General features: G+C 40.8%; 1 protein-coding gene across 4 annotated transcripts in view; it reads right to left on the bottom strand.

The window, feature by feature from the left end:
• Positions 1-1,555: 1,555 nt before the first annotated feature.
• Positions 1,556-23,039, bottom strand: part of ca16b (carbonic anhydrase XVI b) — a 192,873-nt gene continuing 171,389 nt past the window's right edge. For 2 of the 4 annotated variants that reach the window (XM_036152166.1, XM_036152168.1), the window contains exons 14-29: positions 22,574-22,665; positions 20,002-20,093; positions 17,931-18,027; positions 17,721-17,803; positions 17,290-17,424; positions 17,057-17,191; positions 14,666-14,838; positions 14,398-14,533; positions 10,632-10,778; positions 10,133-10,226; positions 9,701-9,777; positions 9,460-9,588; positions 9,198-9,344; positions 8,355-8,497; positions 7,546-7,681; positions 1,556-4,944 (exon numbers count right to left, since the gene is read on the bottom strand). In XM_036152166.1, coding sequence (XP_036008059.1) covers positions 4,798-4,944; positions 7,546-7,681; positions 8,355-8,497; positions 9,198-9,344; positions 9,460-9,588; positions 9,701-9,777; positions 10,133-10,226; positions 10,632-10,778; positions 14,398-14,533; positions 14,666-14,838; positions 17,057-17,191; positions 17,290-17,424; positions 17,721-17,803; positions 17,931-18,027; positions 20,002-20,093; positions 22,574-22,665 — 1,963 coding nt within the window. In that variant the 3' untranslated portion in view covers positions 1,556-4,797. Of the gene's footprint in view, positions 4,945-7,260; positions 7,444-7,498; positions 7,682-8,354; positions 8,498-9,197; positions 9,345-9,459; positions 9,589-9,700; positions 9,778-10,132; positions 10,227-10,631; positions 10,779-14,397; positions 14,534-14,665; positions 14,839-17,056; positions 17,192-17,289; positions 17,425-17,720; positions 17,804-17,930; positions 18,028-20,001; positions 20,094-22,573; positions 22,666-23,039 lie in introns of those variants that run through there. The other 2 variants (XM_036152164.1, XM_036152165.1) reach the window with 2 other exon arrangements.

Raw genomic sequence — 23,039 nt, 5'->3', positions numbered from 1 at the left:
AGGACTACAAACATCCAGTCTGTCACTCAGTAGCAGACTTGGCTGCACGCATTTGCAATACTTGACAAAATATTAGCTGGTATTTTCAATGAGGGACCCATATGTGGTCCTTGTTCATGAGCATAGGCTAACGTTTTTTTATGCTACTTTTGTTTTTCACTATAATATTTAATGTTTATTGACTATTGAACAGGTTGTAAAAAAAAAAAAAAACACACACAAAGAAGAATATCCTAGTTACTCCTGTGTGTCAGGTGTAAATAAAGTCCAGGTGACTTTAATAGTAGGTATCGGATCTGGTGTCCGTCACCCCTGAAAAGCAGGTCGGTTTAGTTTGGTGATACCAGGGGTTATAAAGTAAGTATTGGTATGTTTGGCAGTGTATGAAGGTCTCAAGTCCTGCTGCAAAACAAATAAGAATCTTCATAAGGTCTGTCAGCAAAAGGAAGCATTAAGTAATTTATAATTGTCTGGGTACCACAGCACATTACATTTTCCTCTGAAGGCTGCAGCTATTCCTGTAGCTTGAAAACCTTTTTTAACCACCACATGGTTTCCTTCCACAAAACTTTTCATTAATATGCTCAGGCACTGCAATATACCCTGCCACCTTCTTTGGCAATAAATCTGTTGTGGCTTATCCTCTTTGTGGAGGGTGTCCAGGTCCAGAACAGCGTTTCTGTAGTATTAGCCTTAAATGGATAAGGGATTTATATTTTGAGTATTCCTACTGGGACTGATTTACTTGATGATTTTCTAAGATTCGCCTGCAGATTCAGTGAGACCTTTGAAACAAATATTCAGCTGACAACACACAAATCAGCATAAATAACACGGAAGTCCACAGCCTTCATCTGATGTAAATGCAGGATACCTGCTAAAGTTATGTATATGAAAGGTTTTGGTCTATTTTTATGCCACTGTTCAACTTTTCTGCACAAGTCGAAGTGCAACAGCTTTTGACAGATTTACCCCTAAAACAACACATTCAGACTGCGATCCACAGTAAACAACTAGATTGACATGTCATTGCACCGGTCTTACACACGTTTTTCATTGTGGTTCTGCCACTTTTACTCACAAGCGATCCCGATTCTCTGTCAGCAGGGGGCGATAGGAGACACCAGATTCGTCTTTGACTCAATGTCAAAGCGTCAACCTTTGATGCAGCTCAAGCAACGGCCCACTTTAATCACTTCATACCAAAGCAATAAAGGAGGATACTGAAATACAAACATGATATCATGGAAAAGAACATTTATAAGCTGAAAATAGATTTAACCACTGACCGGGGCCAAAATGAGCCAACTCTGTCTCCCCGGACCCCAAAGTAAATGTCAGGAAGAGCCTTTCAAACTCCCAACAGGGATTTCATTGCAAATATTAAGAAATACATTTTTCCCCAACCTAAAATCTAGAAGAAATGTAGAGTCATAAAATTTGTTCCAAAAGTAGGTTGTTATATCAGAGTTTCTCTGGTATTTTGAAAGTGAAGGAGTCCTTCTTTAAAAAAAAAAAAAAAAAAAAATACACACAAATAAATGAGAGACTCAGGTTCAGGGTTGAAAAGGGATTATAATTATAGCCACAAAATAACGCAGAGACGGAATTTCGGCCTGGATAAAATACAATTTTACAGTCTGAATGTTTAACCTTGTTTACTAGAGTGAGGAAAGCATCACGAAAGTAAAACTTCTCCGGAAGGCAAGTTCCTGAGGCTCGAACAGAAACATGCTTAAACTCTGGTTAAAATTCACACCTCTGACACTGGAAAATCTGTACGCAACAATTTGATTTCAAACGCTCGTCGGTTAAATAGATCTTAGGACAAAACCACTTAACATGTCGCAAACTGGAACCACATCTTTGGTTACAAATAAAGCATCAACCCACCAAGAAGGAAAGTACAGTGTCTATAGAAAAGTTTTCACCTCCCTTGGATTATTACTTTTTTCATGTTTTATTTATTCACAGAGTTTTCTTTTCTTTTTTTTTTAAATGAGACACTGATCAGCAGACGCTCATGTCAAGGTGAAAATAAATTCTATAAATTCATGAAATGTTAAATAGCAGCAAATACTTTCATTATCTGAATGAATCAGGGTGCATAATAAGACATTTCTGTGTTTAATGGCAGTGAAAAAGGTGTTAAATATGCCACTATATAAGCAGGGTTGGCCGGAGGTTCAATGGCGCCACAGGCAGATGTTAATTCGGGAACCTATCAGTCGGTATAGACCTACCTGCATAAGGTTTACTACAGTGCTGTGAAACATATTACCCCCACAGGTTTCTTCTGTCACACTTCAATGTTTCAGACCATAAAACAAATACTGGAGAAAGACTTCCTAACTAAATCAAAAGTAAAAAAAAAAAAAACCTGATTTCAAACCATGATTTCCTTTATTAAGGGAAAATGACAAGTCATTAAAATCTGTCAGTCTGGAAATAGTTAAAAACCTTTTTTCAAGCCCGTGGGACCAGTGAGAGCCTTTATACCCAAATTACTTCAAGAGCGCATTGACATCTCATCCCGGAGGTCACAGAAGGACCCTCGACATCTAAAGCACTGCGAGTGCTCTTTTGTCTCAATTAAGACCGGAGTTCAAGATTCAATGCCAAGCAAGAGAGCAAAAGCAGCATTGCAGAGAAGCCTAGTCAAAGCCCGGACTTGAATCGAAGAGAGACGCTCTGCTGTGCCCTTTAAGAGGCCTTTCATGCTTTAAAATCCTCCAATATGGTTGAAATAAATCCATTCTGTGAAGAGAAATGAACCAAAGTTTCCCCATAGGAGCTAAAAGACTAATTGCCACTTAACACAGCCATTTGATGATAGTTTTTTTTTCACAACCACTTATTAGGCTAAGGTGGCAATTACGTCTGCAAATAGAATGAGGTGTAGTTGGACATAAGCCTTTTTTCCTTAATATATTTAATCATTATTTGAAAACTGCATTTTGTATTTAATCATGTTATCCTTGTCTGTTAACCAGAAACATTTGAATGTGACAAAAGAACCGAGAAATGGATATGTGGGACAATATTATTTTTGTACTATTTATAAACATACATTTGTCAATTTAAAACCTAGATGAAGTTAAAGGTTATATTTACTGATTTTGAGCTAATTAAAAATGGTAAATTCTTTTAAAGCCACTATTGTGAAAACTAACGTGTTGTAAAGTGATCTCATTCTTGACTTCAAATGCCAAAAAACTATTTAATGAGTTTTGAGATCTATCGCATATATAAGAGCTTAAACGCTTTTGGAGGGAACCTCCTGGCTGGGGAATCTGAAGCAGCAGCTTAGTTTGCCTTTGCCTCTGGCCGGTTCTGGATCCAAGCCCAACTAACATGATAAATTAGGACTGAATAAAGAAAGCAAATTAAGGTTACATCTTTGCAGGAAAAAAAAATTAACCAGTCAGAGACTGGAATGACTTCCAAGGCACTGAATTAAAACTTCACAGGGAGGATCAAGTGAAGATGCTCGTCGTCAGTAAAGTCTAATGAAACAGTGAAATATCAAGTGTTGCTGCAGTTAAACTTCTGCAGGTATGTCCTAAAAACAGAACGGCGATGTGGTGGAGTCAGTGACCCAGAGCAGCTTGGCAGGGAGAAAAACCAGAAGCATCCACAAGCACAAAGATACGTTGATCCAACAGTAAGGAAATAAACACCGATTTGGAAACTGTCAGCCATACATCCAGCGAAAAATTTGTTTTCACCTTGATTTTGAAATCCCTTTGCGTGATGATCAGTGCCGGGAACAGATTCGAATTACATTGCGACAAAACGCTTTAAAATAAAACATGAAAAACTTTGTGCAGAGTGAATCGTGTTTTTTTTTTCTTTTTCAAAGTTTTTTTTTTTTTGTACGTTTTCTAGTAGGCATTGCGTCGTGTCGGTACAGATACGTGTGTTAAACGGCTGAGCTGTGACTTGCTGAGGTTAGGAGAAGCAACAACTAAAGCCGTAAAGAAAAAGCAAAAAAAATAAAAAAAGTAAGAACAGGGCTGGAGATTTGCAGGCCGTACATAAACTACAGCACCTCCCCCCCTGGAGTATGGATCTAGTAGTACAGAAATAAACATAACAGGGCTATTAAAGATAATATATATGTATATATATATTACAAAACAATACAACAATATAAATCCCTGTAAAAAGCAATAAATGTTCACATTAGATGTCGCAACAGATTTGAACCAAAAATAATTAAGCCATAGGTACATTTTACAGGACAGCAGTGAGATTCTGGGACATTTATGTAGAAGCAGCTGAAAGTCTGTTCACATGATTAAAAAGAGAAGTGGAGCCTCGAAACGGTGACAAAGTGACAGAGAATACATGCCGGGCTGCCAAACGATGTGATGAAGTGGTTTAAGACTTTACTTCAGGTGGATCGCCTCAACTCATCCCGGTCTTCATGCTTCAGGTTTTTGTCTCGATGCGGTCCGAAACACCCCCCCGACCCCATACCCCGAGGTTTTCTTCCACTCGCTGGGTGTAGGCAGTAACACTGATAGTTTAGTGCAAAGTGGACAGAGCTGCTTTTTCCTTATGTCAACTTAAAACAGGTGCAAACGCTCAGCAGGAGAACATTTAAGACAAGAAATAAAGGACAGGAAAAAAAAAACATAAATATCAAAAAACCTTTTTATCAGTATAAAAAAGTAATAAGGTTATTCGTTTAATCAATAGTCTGGCAAAAAGGCCTCAGAAAAGTTCTTGGATCGGTGGTTTTTTTTGTTTGTTCTTTTTTTTTTTACAAATTAAGTGCCTGCAGGAATGTCCTCAGACGAGCGACTCCATGCTCTCGGCGGGGTCCGACTCGTCTGCGATCACCACCACCCCGTTAGTGTCCGTGTGAGTGGGACTCAGGCTGCACTCTCTGTTGCTGACCAGGCTCAGCATGGCTTTGTAAAGGTACTGGTACTGCTCCTGCAAACAAACAAACAGAAATATTAAAGAGTAAACACGACGTGGTTCCGGCTCCGAACGCTAAACATGTCCAGGTTGGAAGTAAACAGGACTTTTACTCTCAAAGGCGTCTTTCTTCTAAGTAACACTCTGTGACCGTGAAGACACGGAGGCCAGGCCCCCAATCAGTCGACACAGCCCACGCTAACCTCAATTTTTGCTCTCTTAGCACCGTGATCCCCAGGGCGAGAAGCCTCACTTCTTGATTGATTCTCATGTTGAGGATCAGCAGAGGGTTTTTTTCTGAGACCTTTGGACAGGTCTCTTGCTCCGATCACCAGGCGGTCCGCACAAACAAGACTAATCGAACCTATCTTGCAAGCGCTGGTAAAGAACATCTGCTTAAGAACAACGCAGAGGCTGCACGGCCACACACGCAAGATATTAGCAAAGATCATATGAAAAAGCTGCTGTCTTCAGAGTAATGGCTAAGAAAACTCGTAAAATGTCAATATTCTTGATGGCAGTCTGAAAATGCTGGACAAATAAAGCATTGTTTTAAAACCTGTTGGGTGTATTTAAATACACATACATACTTCACTTTGTTTCACTCCAACTACAGCGCCGTGGTTTTGCATGTCTAAAAACTGAATTTTTCCCATTTTTTCAACAAAATAGTTCAGACATTAAATTTTCAAGTCTTGCAACAGATTCCTTATTGACTTTCTGTCAGGACCATGATTAGGCCATTCTAACACAGCAATATGGTTCAACCTCTGCAGCTGCGACTGAATGTTAAGAGCTGCTGGAAGGCGAACCTCTGCCCCGGTTTTAAGTCTTTTGTAGACCAACAGATTTTCTCTCTGAATCGTTCTCATCGACAAGCTTCCCTTAAATAAAAGCATCCCACAGCATGACGCTGCCACCACTATGTCCAACAGTGGGGGTTGAGCTGTGAAGTGTTGACCAGAAAGTCCTAATTTGGTCTCCTCAGGCCAGAACATCTTCCTCCACATGTCTGCTGTAATCATGACCTGAGGAACTTTAAAATTAACTTGATACATTATTTTAGCAATGGTTTTCTTCTACTTCCTCCACTATTCTTCTCCAGACTTGTCGAGGGGCACGACTAACAGCTGTCCTGTCAGCAAGCTGTTGATCTCCACAGCAGGCCTCCACTTGATCAACACTCATTTAATCTATAGATGATGGATTGAATGCTGCTCCGTGAGCTTGGGATTATTGTTTTGAAGTAAAACCCCAATTTTAAACTTCTCTGGAACTTTATCTCTGACATATCTGCTGTCTGTTTACTCATGTTCTCTAACAAACCTTCGCAGAACAGCTGCATTCATCCTGAGATTAAGGATTAGCTAACATCTAAATGCAGGTGGTCTAACTGGATATTATTTGAATGTATTGTCTGAATACATATGCCACACTTTTTGGATTTTTTTTATTTCTAAGACAAATGATAGCAATGCATTATTTACCTTCCCCTTGCCAAGCTTGCTGTTTTTTTCAAAGAAAATCAACAATTAAATTTGTGGTTGTGACAAAAGGGGAAAAGCTCAAGAGGCATTGTTTCTTTGTCCAAGTCACTGCAGCAAACAGCATTTGGTTAAATCAACTTTAAAGGTATATAGCCACGCAATATGCTTATAAAAAAAAAGACCAAAAAACGTTTGATCGTGATAAAATAAGGTTATATACACCGAGCCTACACCGAGCCTAGTGTTCTGATTGTCCTTTTTGAGCCGAAAAATTATTTGCTGTAGGGCGCGATTAGCAGATATAAACAGATGTGGCAACATCTAGTGAAAGTATCGCAGAACTATCATAATGCCGGTTTGCTTAATTTATAAATCAATTATAAATAACGCAGGCAGGTTTAGCGTCCGCTTCATTGAACACCAACATTCATACTGTATCCCCAGTAACATTCCAGTCTTTTCCCTCTTGGAATCATATTTTTTTTTTTCACTTTTTTTCACTGGATCTTAGACCATTCTTCATCGTTTCTCTGGGAGATCGACCGTTAGCCGGTTCCTTGTTTTAAACCCTGCAGAGCATGCGTTGTGTCTTACTTCCGTTAATATCATAAATAAACAGGAAAGGCTTAATTTACTAACAAACTGAGCAAAAACAAAGCATAAAACACCAAAATATCAAACTAATAATAATCTTTCATAAAAACCTTGCATGCAACCAGAGTGAGCTCCTGACGTATAAATAATAATAAAAAAAGTCAAATAACGTGGCTATGCACCTTTAAAGTTCACGTGAGTAAAAACTACTGGAGACTTGCAAAAGCTTTACTGTGCTGCTGCAGTGGCCCAGAAGAGACAAAATACGTACGCTAAACATAGTTTGGTGACGGTTGGGCACTTTTAATAGCTTGTAAAACGCAACAACTGCTGATATTTGTCACAGTGAGCCTCTGAGTGTTTGTCAAACCACATGAAATGGTCATCAGGCCACTTGGGGGCAGCAGAACAAGGCTTACCAGGACCAAACAACTTCATGAACAAATGTGTCCAGAACCCCCCCCCCCCCCCCCCCCCCCCCTTTATACCGGGAGTAGGGAATGAAACAACGGAAAGTTTGTGTTTTCAAACTTACTATATCAGTGAAGACCCCCGGCCTCATCAGATTGATCATCTTGGCCACCTGATAGATGTCAACGACGCCCTCGCTCTCCAGCTGCTGGGACAGCGTGGTCAGGGCGCAGAGCATGCCCGCCGACACGGCGCCACACCTAGGAGGAGACGTTCAGCGTGAGCTCTGAACAGCTGTCAGGTGGTCTTCAACACGGTGCTGCTCATTTCAAACAGGAAGTTGTTTTTTTTTTTTTTTTTTAAATGTTATTTCACGGCTTCAATCCTATTTATTGAGAAACCTGTATAAACCTGGTGGAGGATGCTGTGTTATCTATTCCGCCACAACTTCAGAAAATTATTTAATAAACCGTAGGCAGGCTGGGAGATACATCCCATTAGTGGCAGCTGAGATGCTGCGGACACTCATGCATGTAGGAGGAACATCAGCTGGGAATCTGGGAGACTTTTAGCTTTCTTTTCTTTTTTTTTCTTTATCGTAGGGGCCTATAAATTATCGGTGCTGATGTACACTTAAGGACTTCAAAACCCAGAGGTATGGAAAACACTCAACATTTACTGCATCTTAATCCTACTTGTGCTAACCCCCCCAAAATTAGGAGAACATAATTAAATACAGCAGAGCACTCCTTACCCCCTTGTTTTATTTTTTTTTACACTGGTCCAAGATATAGCTTTAAAACATTGTGTGTGATCTGTATCCCTATTAAAAATACACAATTACTTTCATTGCCCTGGACAAGAGATTTCACCTAAAAAAATAAATATATGAATAAAAGACTGCTGTTGCTAAACTGGAGAGGGCTGACGTACTCATCGTGCACAATGGTGGGGCCATCTCGGGTCATGGCTTCCTCCTTGATGACACTGATGAGCTCGAAGGTGCTGCTGAGAGGAGCGTCTGGGTTTGGCCATTTGGGGCACTGAAAGTGTCTCACCTCCAGAACATAATCATCCTGATGAGAGCAGGAGGACACATTTCACCGAGTTGCTGCACATTTTCTGCGTGTTCTATCAGGCTCAAGTGTACAGTGTTGTCAGTCATTTGTCAGCCAGTTTGAGAAGTCGAAAATTAAAACTGGACTACAAATATATGGTAGATGTTTCTACTGAAATTAATGTGGAACCTGCAAAAAAAGGATGGATGGATATAACTATACACTCTTCAAAAACGGATCTAAAAATGAGTAAAATGTTATTAAAATTAGTGTACTTATCCTTGATTTGAGCAGGTAAAAAAGATTATCTGCCAATGGAATGAGTATTTTTACCCCTAAAATAAGATAATTAGACATCCTGCACTTGAAATAAGATGATTGAGATGAATTGTTCCTATTTTAAGTGCAAAAATCTTATTCCATTGGCAAATCATCTTATTTTCCTGCTCAAATCAAGGAGAAATACACACATTTTAAGAAAATTTTACTTATTTCTAGTTCCGTTTTTGCAGTGCATTGAGGTATAAGAAATACTGGGAATGCAAATATCACCTCTTCTACGCTCTAATCAAGATCTTAAAAATAAATAAATAAAATCACGGCGTTTTCCAGAGATTTCCAGAATGTGCCTGAACCCCGACTTTATGATTTTAATTAAACCTTCCTCTCAGAGCGGCTGAACCGCTCCTCATTAACAGCTATCGGGGTTAGCAGGTACCTGCGTGGCCTCCAAGATGAAGTCGTGGATGATGATTTGCTCCTCGTTGGAGAGGCACAGTCTGTCCTTACTGATGAGAGTTACAGTGAAGGCGATGCAGTTCATGGCCTCTTCTCGGCTCGGCCAGTAAACAAATTCATCCTCAGCCTGCGGGGAGAGCGGTGACGCGCGCATTATTTAAATCCTCCACTAATTATTCATCAGTATTCCTTCCCTGCACGAGCGTTTTAAATGGTTCTATTTTTCATGGCCGCTCACTCACCAGCCCCTGGTTGTCAGGCAGCATGACGATAATCTGAGCATTGTGGTCCCAAATCATCCTCCAGAAGTCTGTGGTGGTGTGGGGCAAAGGATGCTGGGTAATGATGAACTCATTACTCCTGTAGTAGCCCTGAGTTGACAGAGGTGGAACAGTTAGCCTTTCGCGCAACCCATCATTTTCTCAGCAGAAGCTTAATGGCTCAGGATAGAGAAATTCAACTCATTAATTGTCAACACTGTACCATTATGTAGGATGCATTAATGTAATCTGTTCCTTTCATGCCAGGCAGGGTGGTGAGTCCAACCCTTGCTCTTTCCGCTGTTGAGGCAGAGATAGGAATGAGGGAGGGGAAAAAAAACAAAAAAAAAACAAGCTTTAAATCCCAACCCAAGCGTCTTTTATATTACGCCGCCCGATAATGCACACATTCATTATCAGTCCTTGCTGTTGCTATAGCAACAAGTACCTCCTTTTTCTCCTGACAAGCGTGCTGAGAACGCACAGAAAGATTAACTTATAGGATTATGGAAATGGATTCTAAATTTGGAGCAGGAATTGTCTTAATAATTCACCGGCTGATAAAGGGAAATAAATGTGCATTACGGAGCGACGCCGATCGGTTGTTTGCTCAACCTGCGGGTCCGGGGCGACGGATGCTGCGGTAAATACTCACAGGGAACCACCGAGGAGTTGCGGTTCTTCTCCTTGTTGCAGTCTTTGTGTGCGCTGAAGCACTCGACAAAGCGCGTGTTGCACTGACTCAGCAGCTGGAGACGCGGAGAAGGGCAGATAAACAAAGAATTAAATAAAATGAAATAATCAGATTTCAGTCACAGAGGGCTCCAGCACAAACACGAGGACTAGGACACAACGGAAAATTCCCCTTTCTACTCTCAAGACAAGTGCGTGGAGCTGGGGAAATAAGTGACATTATTTTTGAGCAATTATTTTCTTTCCTCTTCCGATGTTGAAAGAGCTGCGGCTTGATTAAACATTCATCAAACTTTGCATAACGCAACAGGGGTGACACACATGACTTTATAAAGCCAACATCAAAGCCACTTTCGGTCTCTTCCTGCCTCAAAGCGGAAAAGCCAGCATGCATGTTGCTATTAAGCCTGCGACCAGCGGACCACCTCGGATCCAGCTGATGGGGACAAAGGGCGACTCACCCTGAACTGCTTCTCCAGCCGCGTGCGGCTGGCCGAGTTGGGCGTCAGAATGCTGTTGACGTAGCCGTGCAGCTTCCAGGCCGGCACCTCCGTCTCCCTGCTGAGGATGGCCTCCATCAGCGCATCGTGGATGAACACATACTGTTCCTGAAAGATGGGAAAGAAAACGTCTTTTTTTACGTTTTCAGAAAGTGACCGCTATAATAAGTCATGTCATTTTAGGTGCCTCTAGTTAGAATATCTGTGGGAACAGTGATAAAATGAGGCAAAACTGTTATTGAGTGATGTTTGTGTTCAGAGGTTTATTAATCCATGATACACGGATCCATTACCCAACACTACATCAAACAATAAGAATATACTCCTCACCTTCTTTGTCGAAAATTAGGTTTCTACAGCATCAGATAGATATGATAGATAGACATGCTTTGTTTCAATAAAAGTTAAAGGGAGCGCCCTAAGGAAACCGCGTCAGGCGGGGTCCTCGGCCGTTGGAAGAATGCGCCTTTATTGTCAACTACAATGCAAATTGTAGTTGACAATAAAGATTGATTGATTGTTCTATGGGTCACTTAAAGGAGTCATCACCTGGAATTTAGACTTTTTCGTGTTAAAACTTATGTGTTGGTGTTGGGCCTTAGTTAAAACCTTCTAGAGAATCAGATTTTTTTTAGTGCGGGCTCCTTGTACAAACCATTAAAAATTCACAAGAGCGCGCTCTCTGCCAAGCGAGATTTAGCTGCTGCTCCTGGATGTACGTCACCGTGGAAGGACGCTAACGTAAGCCACGCCCGCCTCTCCTCTACTTCCCAGCTACTTTCTGTACGCGCGTCACATTTTGCAACGAGACACAAACGCTCAGGGCAGCGTCGACACTGGCAAACGATGGTAAACAAACCAACGCGTAAGTCAAACTCTCACGCGTACCCTCACGAGAAATAAAGAGGGGTATGGAAAAAGGTCAGAATGAGCTCAATTTAAAAAAAAAATGTCTCCTAAAAATGACTAAACATGAATTTAAAGACATTTTCAGAAGGATAGTATATGTAAAATACCAGGTTATGACTCCTTTAGTCTATCAAATATGTATATAGCATAATATTGTTTTGAAATAATAATAACTACTCGTGGATAAATTAGAATAAGGAAGCTGGTTGTTTTATGAGAACCTAGGACATGGATTTTAGGAATTAAGGGACAACCAATGTTTTAAACATGTATGACTTTAGAAAGCCAACACAAAAACAGCCCTGCTGGAGAGGTAAGACTGAGCTGAAACTGGAGTTTTGTAACATAAGAATGCTGAAGATGTCTCACTGGTTGAAAATCCCCAGCATTTGGCTTTAGCCAATCTCCTCCTCTGCAGGTCAAATTATGTTAACTTTGGATGACATGACCAGAGTTCTGCATTTTCTGTTTTCCCAACACAACCTCTAAAACCAGGCACCCATGCTGAATATCATAGTGTTTTACAGGGTTTGCATTGTAATACATCTAGTAAATCTGCCAACGTTAATCGAAAGCCTGAAATTTTGTGCAGCAGCGGCTGTGTGGGTACTGTTCCTAAAGACACATCTCAGGGGGTTTACTTATTAAATATCTGTGGATTATTTACAAACTTCTTCAAAAATCCGAGGCGATTTCAATTCAGTCAATTCAACTTTCCGTAAACAATATTTTGAGGTGGCAGGTTTTTATCCCCATCAGAGCTCTCCATTTTCCCCAGGAATCAGGATCGGCACAGTCCATTTAAAATCCACTCCACCTACACATTTTCACACAGTTTGGAGTCAGTGGCTTTTAACCTCCAACTGCTGAGAAAAAAAAATCCGAGATTAATGTTGTATTAGTCTGATTTCACAGTTTCTCACTGCATGCTAGACTCCACTGCTGTGGCGGGCAGAGGTCGGTGTTCTCAGACCGCAGTGATACTCCAGCTGGAGGAGGACCTGCCCAGTTTCAGGGAAGGAATCTACATAAATGAGTCGGGTTTCAGGCCCGCAGTCAAAACTCACACAAAAAGTAGCCTTGAAGGACAGTTATTGGGCCTATCAAAGTATTTACAAAATGTCCACAAAGCGCTTTACACTACCGTCAGTCATTCATCCATTCATCCATTCACACCCTGACAGTGGTAAGCTATGCTAGTAGCTGGGGCAGGCTGCCATACTTCGGCGCCACCGGGCCCTCTGACCACCGCCAGCAGGCAATGTGGGTCGCCCAAGGACACAACGACTGAGACGATCACCTGCCGGTTACAGGACAAACTTCCTAACTCTTGTGCCACTGGGACCCCTAGTTAATAGATATATTCATCCATAAATCCTGACAGATCCAATCAATTACTTAGACTACAGTCATCTTTGAACCAGAGTCCTTAAATAATAAACTTCTTAATCAATCACTTAATCTAGATGGCATTAAATTGGCCTCTGGTATTAAGGTAAAAAATCTTGGTGTTAATTTCGACCAAGACATGTAATCCTAACAGAGCACTTTGCTCTCAGACTGCAGGTCTGCTGGTGGTTCCTAGAGTATCTAAAAGTAGAATGGGAGGCAGATCCCAGTTTTGGTCCGTGAGGCAGACACCCTGTCTACTTTTAAGACCAGGCTTACAACTTTCCTTTTTGACAAAGCTTATAGTTAGAGTGGCTTATGTTACCCTGAGCTATCTCTATAGTTATGCTGCTATAGGCTTAGGCTACCGGAGGACATCAGGGCCTATATTTCTCACTCTGCTGCAATGTTTAACTTTTTGTTCTCTGTCTTTTTTGTCTTCATAGTAGGCACACCTGGTCTGGCGTTCTGTTAGCTGTGACATCATGCAGGGGAGGCAGATCACCCGCTATTACCATCTAATGTAGAAAGGATTTCTGGATCACTGTGTGCTCCTGTGCCTCTGCATTGTCTTCTCTAACCCCCAGTCGTTCGAGGCAGATGACCTGCTGGAGGTTTTTTCTTCCCGTTAATGGGGAGTTTTCCTCTCCACTGTCACGTCATGCATGCTCAGTATGATGGATTGCTGCAAAGTCATCAACAATGCAGACGACTCTCCACTGTGGCTCTACACTCTATCAGGAGGAGCGAATGCTGCTTGTCAAGACTTGATGCTAACTGGTGGGTTTGCTTAGATAGGAATTGACCAATCTGTATGATTTGATTGAATTTGACTTTGTAAAGTGCCTTGAGATGACATGTTGGGAATTGGCGCTATATAAATAAAATAGGATTGAATTTAATTAATACATTTACAGCGGTATTAATAGTTTCATAGTCAGACGGGTTAATTGTTAAGTAGTGCACAATAAAAAAATAAAAGGTGTTATATTTATGATGAATCAGTTATGAAGAAATACACTTACGTTTATCTCAACCTGCAAAAACTATTAAAAGTAAGTTCCAGACCAGTCAGAGTAAAGGCATATTTTTGAAGGAATGGTTGAGTCTCTTTTTTTTTCCATTTCTGTTGCCTGCCATTCATTTTATTAAAGCTCTAAGAGTCCATGACTTAAGGAGCACAGTGTTCAACCTGAGAAGAACTAGAGTGGGCCACCTCTGGTGTAACACGGTCATCGGTATTATGGAGAGTGTGTAAACGCTTGAACTCTGTGGTGCACTGAAAATTGCAGTGAGCATGACCTTTACCTGAGCTCTGAGTATCAAACTGAATAAACTTCATAACTGCTCTCCCATCTTAAATCACAGCTGACCTTTAGAAGGAGAAATTCGGTTTTCCAGACTTCTCTGACGAGTTCGGCCACCTTACCTCAGTCTGGACAAGGTAGTTGCGTTGTGTGCGTATATGTTTGAGAAAATCCAGGACACTGGCTGTGCTTTTGTCCTTGATTTGTTGCAGCATGCTGTCGATGACGATGTACGTTCCTGTGCGCCCGACCCCGGCACTGGAGAGCAGAGCGCAAAGTGGTGGGAGTGGGAGTTCGGAGGGAGAGATTGAAAGCAAATCATCATTAGTGAGTCCGAAAGCCCAATCTGGAGCACTCTTTCAGACCTAATTCACAGCGCAGAGGACGTACCTGCAGTGCACCAGGACGGGACCCATGTCTGCAGTACGAGCCGCTGAGGAGCGGTTGATGAAAGTGAGGACAGGGAGGGTATACTCTGGTACTCCCATGTCAGGCCACTGAGTGTAGTGATACTGGATCACGATGCGTTCATTTAGCTTCCCTTTCTGGTTCCCCTTCTGACCCTGAAACATTACAACAAATGCATCAAACACATTAGAAGCTGTGAAAAACGCACTTCTGATGCTTCAATCTGTAAGCATGGAGGAACAAAATGAGAAAAAATAACTATCACTGCTAAACTTCAGCTTTATCCTAGTCTTTCAAAACTTCTTAGCTGAACAAAAACAGTGAATTGATTATGATAGTGAATTGTGGTGGTAAAACTTCATGTAATAAGTATCAACAATTAGAACTAGACTTATTGGCTGGTTGGTTACAAGGTAAGGACCGATTCCTTGATGTCTCATTGATGCAAAACTAGCATTTCTTCAGCATTTGCAGCAAACGTCCAACAGAATTCACATATAAAAGCTCCAGGCTCTAATGTCGCTATTCTCAACAGTTTCTAAATACAAAACATTAATTTGCAATTACAGCTGCTTCTTTAGAGAGGTTACTAAGAACCTGTATTGCATAGATGGACAAATATGAATGAATGGACGGTAAGACTACTAGTGGATAGATGGACAGACAGATAATGATTAGATGGATGAACGGAAGGTAGGACAGATGATGGATTGATGTACAAGAGAATAGATGTGAGTATGGCTAGATAAATGGATGGATTGATGGACAAACAATGGATGGATGGTTGGATGGACAGATGATTGATACATTGACAATGGGTCAGCAGAGAGGGATGGATAAAAATTTCCCTGGTCCGTTAAAATTAGCTGACAAGGATCAACAATAACAAAACTAGAAACAAATGTTTATACGGACTAGAGGTCTACAACCTTTACAATCTAAAGAACCATCGTTGCTCTAAATCTGTCTGAATAAAGCTCGTTTACAGCCACAAAAGGTACCTGACCTTTTAAAAAAAGCCAACTTAGATAAATATCTACTACAAGAAATGTATTGTCACCACCATTTTATTTTGGTTCTTGGGTTTTAGAATAAAGAAAGACACTGCAAAAAGAGGATAGCTGAGGATATATGTTTTATATGGGATGGTATATTTGTGGAAAGATTACGTAAAACAAAAAACAAAAAAAAAAGCACAGTTTCCATCCAGATGACGAGACAAATTGAAGAAAAATATGATATGGTAAAATAAACAGATGTAATAAAACCTGTTTGTTATTACGTCTATTTTTAAAAACATTCGTTTGCTCTGTATCATTTTCAGCCCAAGCCATTAAGCGCTGTAGTGGAAGGACCTAAAAGCCACTTGAAGCTCCAGAGCCACAGGTTGCCGACCCCTGATATAGACTATTAACGGCCCACTGAGTGTAGCGTTGAAACCGCAAACGTTAACAAGAGCAGAATGAAACTGCTTATCTCTGAAAAACTAAAAAGTGGAAAAAAAACAAACAAACAAACAGACCAAACCTGCACTCAGAGTAAAAGTTCACTTAATAAATGTACTGAACCGTGTCCCGACACTAGTCACGTTTTTATGCACAATGATTCCTCATCTTTTATACAACTCCACACACACACACACACACACACACACACACACACACACACACACACACACACACACACACACACACACACACCCAACACACACACAAACAAAACAACAAAGCGAAGAGAAACCACCTGCCTGTTTTACCTCCTTAGCAGAGGTAAAACAGGCAGAAATACATAAATAGCACATCAACCTATAAGCCAACGAACGCTTGAGAAATAATTAGATAAATCCTTCCGTCTGTATTTATCTCCACACTCTGATGCTGGAGGAGTGACGAGAAGCAGAAAATCATCCATGAATGTAAAAAGAGAGACGCAAAGCAATCACCGGCTAAGAGAAAGAAGGAGAGAGGGGGGAGTGGGATGCATCGGGAAATTAAAAAGAGAAAAAGTTGCCTTTAAATATACATCCGCACCTACATTAGTGAAATAAATATACAGGGAATAAAATAAAAATGGATGAAATTAGCAGGATTGATTGAAAAAGGGGGAAAAAGAAAACATTCAGGAACGATTTCAGAGGGCTGAATATATGAGATTTAATAAATAAATTTGACAGAATAGTAAAGAAACTAAAAGGTTAATTACAACCAGGATAGAAGAACTTCTGCCATGTCTTATAAATAGAATAATGCATAATCTCTCCACTGAGACATCCACGCATATTATTATGCATATTTCTTAGCATTTCAAAAGCAAATGAGCGGTTAAAACTTTGGAAACACAGCATGTTTTTTTTTTCTTTCTGCCTCCGGTTACCTTTTTAACTTTCGTGTTCCTTATAAGAAAGCGGCGCAGAGTGTAGCAGGCGTGCACTTTGGTGCTTTTCAGCGTCACCACGATGTTTCCGTACTGCTCGCTGTTCTCCGTCGGCCAGTACTGGTCGCATTTCCTCTGAAAGACACAAGAGCGGCGTGAGCGCCGCACGTCCAACAGCAGACAGGCGTCTCCGGTCCATGCTTCTGGCGTGGGAGCGCGTGAGGTGACCTTACCCTGCCTTTTTCCACCAGGTTGGTTATCATGACAATAATTCCCGTGTTCTGCTCCCACACCATCCTCCAGAAGTCTTCGAACGTAGACTTGAGAGGACCCTGAGCGGCGATATAAGCCCTGGGACGGTTGTAGCCCTGAAATGGGATTATTTGCTGATAAGATGCAATCCTTCTAATACATTATTCCCAAGAACTACAAGAAATATGCGACTGATTTGATATCAGAAATATAAGCTGGATACAATTTTGTAGCTGTGACACCTTCTCTGATATCCTAAATAAAACTGCTGCATGGTGTTCAGCAGTGGGAATGATTCTTTCGCAGCTCATGCTCTGATAAACAAGCTGAAACCTGCATTAATAAAAAAAAAATAAATAATAAAACATCTAAAGTAGCCATGAGTGAAATGAAAAAAAAAAACCTAACTCACATCCACATAGTTGGCGTTGATGTAATCCGAATGTTTGGCATCTTTCCCCGCCAAAGCTCGCAATTTCACCCTGCTGTGGTCATCTGCAGGAAGAAAAATGGAAGCATGGACGTTCTTATTTTTCTTATGAAAAGGATGAAAACCCAGCATAAAAACATTATTGAATCCCACAGCAGCAGACGTCCTAATCAGATTTCACAGCCGACTCACAGGCTACAATGTTGATGTATCTGTTTTTGTGCTTGTTGTCAGGATGATTGGAATGTTCAGCGGTGATTTTTAAGTCGACTGTGGAGCGCTGGACCTCCTGGGGAGGGGAAAAAAAATAGACAGAAACGGATTTTATTAAGCAAGAAGAGAGGAGCTAATAGTATTAGCCCGCTTGACTTCCTCGAAACTGTAAAAAATGACCTGGTAACAATGGGGATTTTTGTGATAGTTATTTTTTTTTTTTTTTTTGTTCTTTCATAACAGGAAATGTTCCCCTCCTCCCAAATCCTCTGCCATAGTCCAGGAGTTCAGAGCCTTCTCAGTCAAAGACGCTTCATCAGAGCACGAGCCCCTTATTTTCCTCCCTATTACACCGTGGAATGATCAGCCATCCACAAAATCCAGTCACTTCCAAACAGGGGCCCCGTCCTGGTGCATTTAGGAAGCATGCACACCAGCCTCACACTGACTGACCCCAATTAGAGGGAACACTCTGGGGGCGAGGCTTTTGCCTTCTTTCTTAACCTAGTTACACAGAAAAAAAATGTGTTCCCATCCAGAAAACCAGCAGAAAGGGCCCTCTCTAATTAACCCCCGTCCCTCTGATCGCTCTCTCCATCTTTCTCCAGACCATCTGGTCAGATTCCGCGACTCCACACACAAACACATGAATACGGTGATTTCTAGCTGTTGTTCACAGACAGACTGCTTTGCAGAGTTTGAACAATAGACAGCAGTTTGTAGGTCAAAACCCAAAGGTACAAACAAACACTCTTTTACAGTACTGGGCAAAATCCTCAGCATGCATTTTCACTTTTTGTCCCTCTTTCTGCCACATTACAAACATAAACCAACACAAAGCAGTTGTGAATTAAAAGAAGAATGATACATGGTTAGCATAATTTTTATTCTGATACCCCTAAATAAAGTACCGTATAACCAATTGTGTTTAGAAGTCACCTAAACAGAGTCGACTTTAATCTTTAATTTAGCAGAGTACTGCTAAATAAAAGCAGAGTTGGGTTAAACAAGATTCCACAAGTTTGAAAAGTCTAGTTAAACCAGTTTTCTGTAAGATTTTATTGTGTCGCTAATCTTTCTGCCTTATTTTGCCTTGGAGATCTGTCTGACTTTGTTCAGGCCTCAAATTTGTAAAACCGACAGGCTGGACTAGCAGCGAATAGGTTAGAGAAGCAGGCAAGTGGCCCGCGGTATCTCTGGAGAAGCTGTTCGGGTTGGAAAAGCTATCAAGAAGGCAACTTATCTGACGTGCTGCTCTCTACAAATATTGGAGTCACAGCAGGAGAAAGCCCCAAAAAACGTTCTGTCTGCTGTTTGCCAAAGGTCATGCAGGGGACACAGCAAACATGCTGCTGAAGATGCTCCAGTCGGATTAGACCAAAATCTTTTAATCTATGCCCAAACTCAATGTCTCAAGGAAAATGAACACCGCACATCATCCAGAAGGCACCAACTCCTTGTTGAAACATGGTAGTGGAGACATTATGCTGCAGTGGAGCCTTTTCTTCTGCGGGTCCAGGGAAGCTGGGAAGGTCTACAGAGCTACACAAGACCTCCGACTGGGCGAGAGGTCCCGCTTCTGGCAGGAAAACACCTCTAAACATACAGTCACAGTAACAAATAAAAGGGCCAAGATACAAGCATGTTCATGTGTTAGAGTAACCCAAGTCCCATTCCAGACCCAAATCCATGTTGTGGCAAGACTCGAAAGAATGATAAAAGGTAATCTCCATCCAATCTGACTGTGTTTGAGCTGGTTTGCAAACACAAATGGGCAAACATTTCAGTCTGTAGACGTGAAAGGCTGGCAGGAGCACATCCCCGAACAGTAGCAGGTGTGTTTGTGATTGTAAAATCCCGAATAAGATGTTCTGTTCTTTATGGTTTCAATGTGACAAATTGTGAAAAAGGGGAGAGGGAAAAACTTTGTATACCTGGTTTAGTACCTAGTGTGGCCGTAACGGCTATTTTTGCATGTGACGCACTACTGTATGGAACGAAGATTAACAAAGAAAATAATAACAACGTCAAAGAAGTGCTGAGAACATACCTCAAACTCCTCTGCAAAACCTTGCATGTTGCTTTTGTAGAGCTCCATGACGTGCTTAACAAACTGCTTTACAGGAATGGCGTCCATATCGTCTGCAGGAGAAACACAAAACAGATTCTGAGCGCGACATGTTTACAAGGATCAGAAAGAGATTTTGTGAAAATTTTTTTTTTTCTTTTTGTAAAAAAAAAGGCACCGGTCTTTTAATTTACTATAATATTGCAAATCATTGGTCATGTTAAACTAGTCACTGAGAGTCGGTTTTTAATGAGGAGCTATCATTTGATTTGGCCGGCTAACCCTACAAACACCTATGTCCGGCTCTGGGAGCATCTGTTTCATCTGCGCCAAATCAGCCCCAAATCACACATGAGGGATCTGGGATGAGGCCGGCCGGCGTTGCACAGAAACAGCGCGGGGGGACTCAGCTGTCACGGCTGCTGAGTCGGGCCAATGTCTTAACTAACCCGCCCTCCCAGCTGAGGCCCGTGGAGCCCCTCACGTGCTTCAGCGGGTCGCGGCGTAAAAAAAAAAAAAAAAAGGCAAGTTCTGATTTACTAATCTGGTCATTCAGATGACGGCAGACTGTAACACCCGGAGAGCGATCAGGCTCGGTTTTATCTCGTTCACGTTGATGGTTAAATGTCGCAGTTCTGTTTCAAGCTTTAAACAACAGAGAAACACAAAGGACGCACAGAGGATGCTGGCGTAAGCCGTGCTCTAACTCTGCTACCACTCCCCCTGAAACGTCCCCGAGCTTTAAGAGAGTGGGAAAGTAAAGTCTGATATCGACAAACTGCCACCGCACGGCTGCACGGGATATTAAGTGCAAAGAAAAGCCAGTCACTCAACTTCTATTAAGCTGTGCACAGAGTCACTTCACATGTAAATGAACAGAAACTGTGCAAACGAAGGTGTCAAGGTAATACATGAAGCCCTTTATAAACAGTTAATGAAACAGTGTAGAGGTCTGCTTTTATCAGCTCGACGCGGATTTCTAAATGAGAGTCAAGACTCCTTGGGTGCATTCTAAGTCCAAGACTTTGTCTATGGGTTCAATGAGAAAGGGAAACATTAGGTTTTATATACCTGATTTCAACACATTTCCTCATCAGTCCCTCATCAACTTTATTTTAACGGCTTAAAAAAAAAAACATTAACAATTTCACCAACAGTCATTTGAAGGTTTTACAAACTTTTAAGACTGGAACTTTTTGTATTACGTCTGGCGCATTTCCAAAATTTCCAGTAAGAAAAAAAAAGGAGTGAATTTCTAGATTCAGGGCTTCAAATAACTCATCCAATTTTCAGACAGCTATGAATGTTTAATGTGATTTGGTTTATTTAGTTTTGAGTTTAGCATCAATGTTTTCTTAGCATTAAAAGCTCCAAATTGCATAAAAAACCTCCAACCCCTCTTTATTACCTCAGTCAAACTGAGAACATGCATGTCTTTCGAGGTTTCAGCTCATAAACCCAAATATAATTCTTTAACAAGTATTCTTGGTAGGTTATGCAGGTACAACTTGCTCATACAATTTAAATTAAATGACAAGAGTTTTAGGCTCACCTTGACATGATAACTGTTTCATTATATCCTTATCTTGAGATAATAATATAACAAGCCATTTTGCTCAGGGAAAGGAATATTTTCAAGTGATGACAGTTTTATTTTCCCATTTTGTCAAGATCATGAGATCTTAATTCTGTTTTGGTTGTGATAACTGTCTAATTGTAATATAATTATCTACAGGTAATATTAGCTTGAAAGTAGCAATGGCAGTTGCTCTGTCGAATTATACAGATGAGTTTAATTATCTTATTATTCTGGGAAAACAATACCCCAAGCTTGAGTTTGATAATTGTTAAATTCTATCATTATTTGGTGATAATATCTGCTTGTTTGCCGTGATAACGGCTGTCATGCCGGATTAGGTCAATAAAAAGATAATTTTAATATGTCAAGCATGTTTTCTAGTGGTGACCGCTTCATTTCATCATTACAATTTTTATCATAACGTATTTTTCGGACCGTGAATTAACTCGTCTTTGTCCACATATAAGGCGCATCATCAATTTTTGAGAAAATCTAAGGATTTTAAGTGTGCCTTAAAGTCCAAAAAATCCAGTATATTTATTTCTCAAAATATCGAGACAGTCAACCCATGATTGTGAGAAAATAGATCTAATCAAAACGCATCACCACAGAGACGGCTGCACTGAGATCGAGAAAACTGTTCAACTTGTTTGAGTCATTTATTTTTAAAGAGTCAGATTTTTTTTTCATTACTATTATGTTCATTTTGTAATCTATAATTTTAAATCCATCTAAAAATGAAAATCCTAAAAAAAGATACGTAAAAATATGTATTAAGTCTTAGAAAATGCCAAAGGCTAAATACATACTTTTCTATACTTTTTAATACTGTGTAGAAACGTTTAGACATCTCGGTTACTATTGCGTAATATTTTTATGCTAGCATTACTCCAGTGTGCTTGTTTCAGAAATACCTAAAGAACAACAAAAAACTTGACTTTTTTACCATCTGTAGGAGGAAACAACGTGTCCTACCTGGTATAGGGATGATGGGGATATTCTCATTGGCCACCACCCGCGGAGAGCTGCTCTCCTCCACATAGAAATGAGCCGTCTGGAAAAATCTCCTGCAGGGCCGCAGAGAGATAAGACTCGTAACCACAGCACAGTAAATCCACACCATCATCACAAATGATGCTTTAAAGCGTATTAGGAGGCTATCCTCAGATGTGCTCCGTCAACATTAGCATAGAAATGTTGAGGAAAGTGACAACTGCTAATGAAAACCCAGGAGTAGCTGCGACACGGCTGATCGCACACAGCATGGACGGGTGACGCACAGCGGAGCCCCAAAACATACATTTCACTCCTGACGATAATTAAACCGCCGTTAAGGTGCCTTGTTTTCGAATCCAACGCCGTTTGTCAGACAACCAGCACGGCCTGATAAACTCTCTTTTTGCACAATTCTGAACAGATCTTAAACAGTTCAAGGTTAAAA

Source organism: Fundulus heteroclitus, chromosome 20, assembly GCF_011125445.2.
Source record: "Fundulus heteroclitus isolate FHET01 chromosome 20, MU-UCD_Fhet_4.1, whole genome shotgun sequence".
In the NCBI taxonomy this organism is placed as follows: Eukaryota; Metazoa; Chordata; class Actinopteri; order Cyprinodontiformes; family Fundulidae; genus Fundulus; species Fundulus heteroclitus.
The sequence above is the reverse complement of the archived record's forward strand: the minus strand, read 5'-3'. Positions and strand labels throughout refer to the sequence as shown.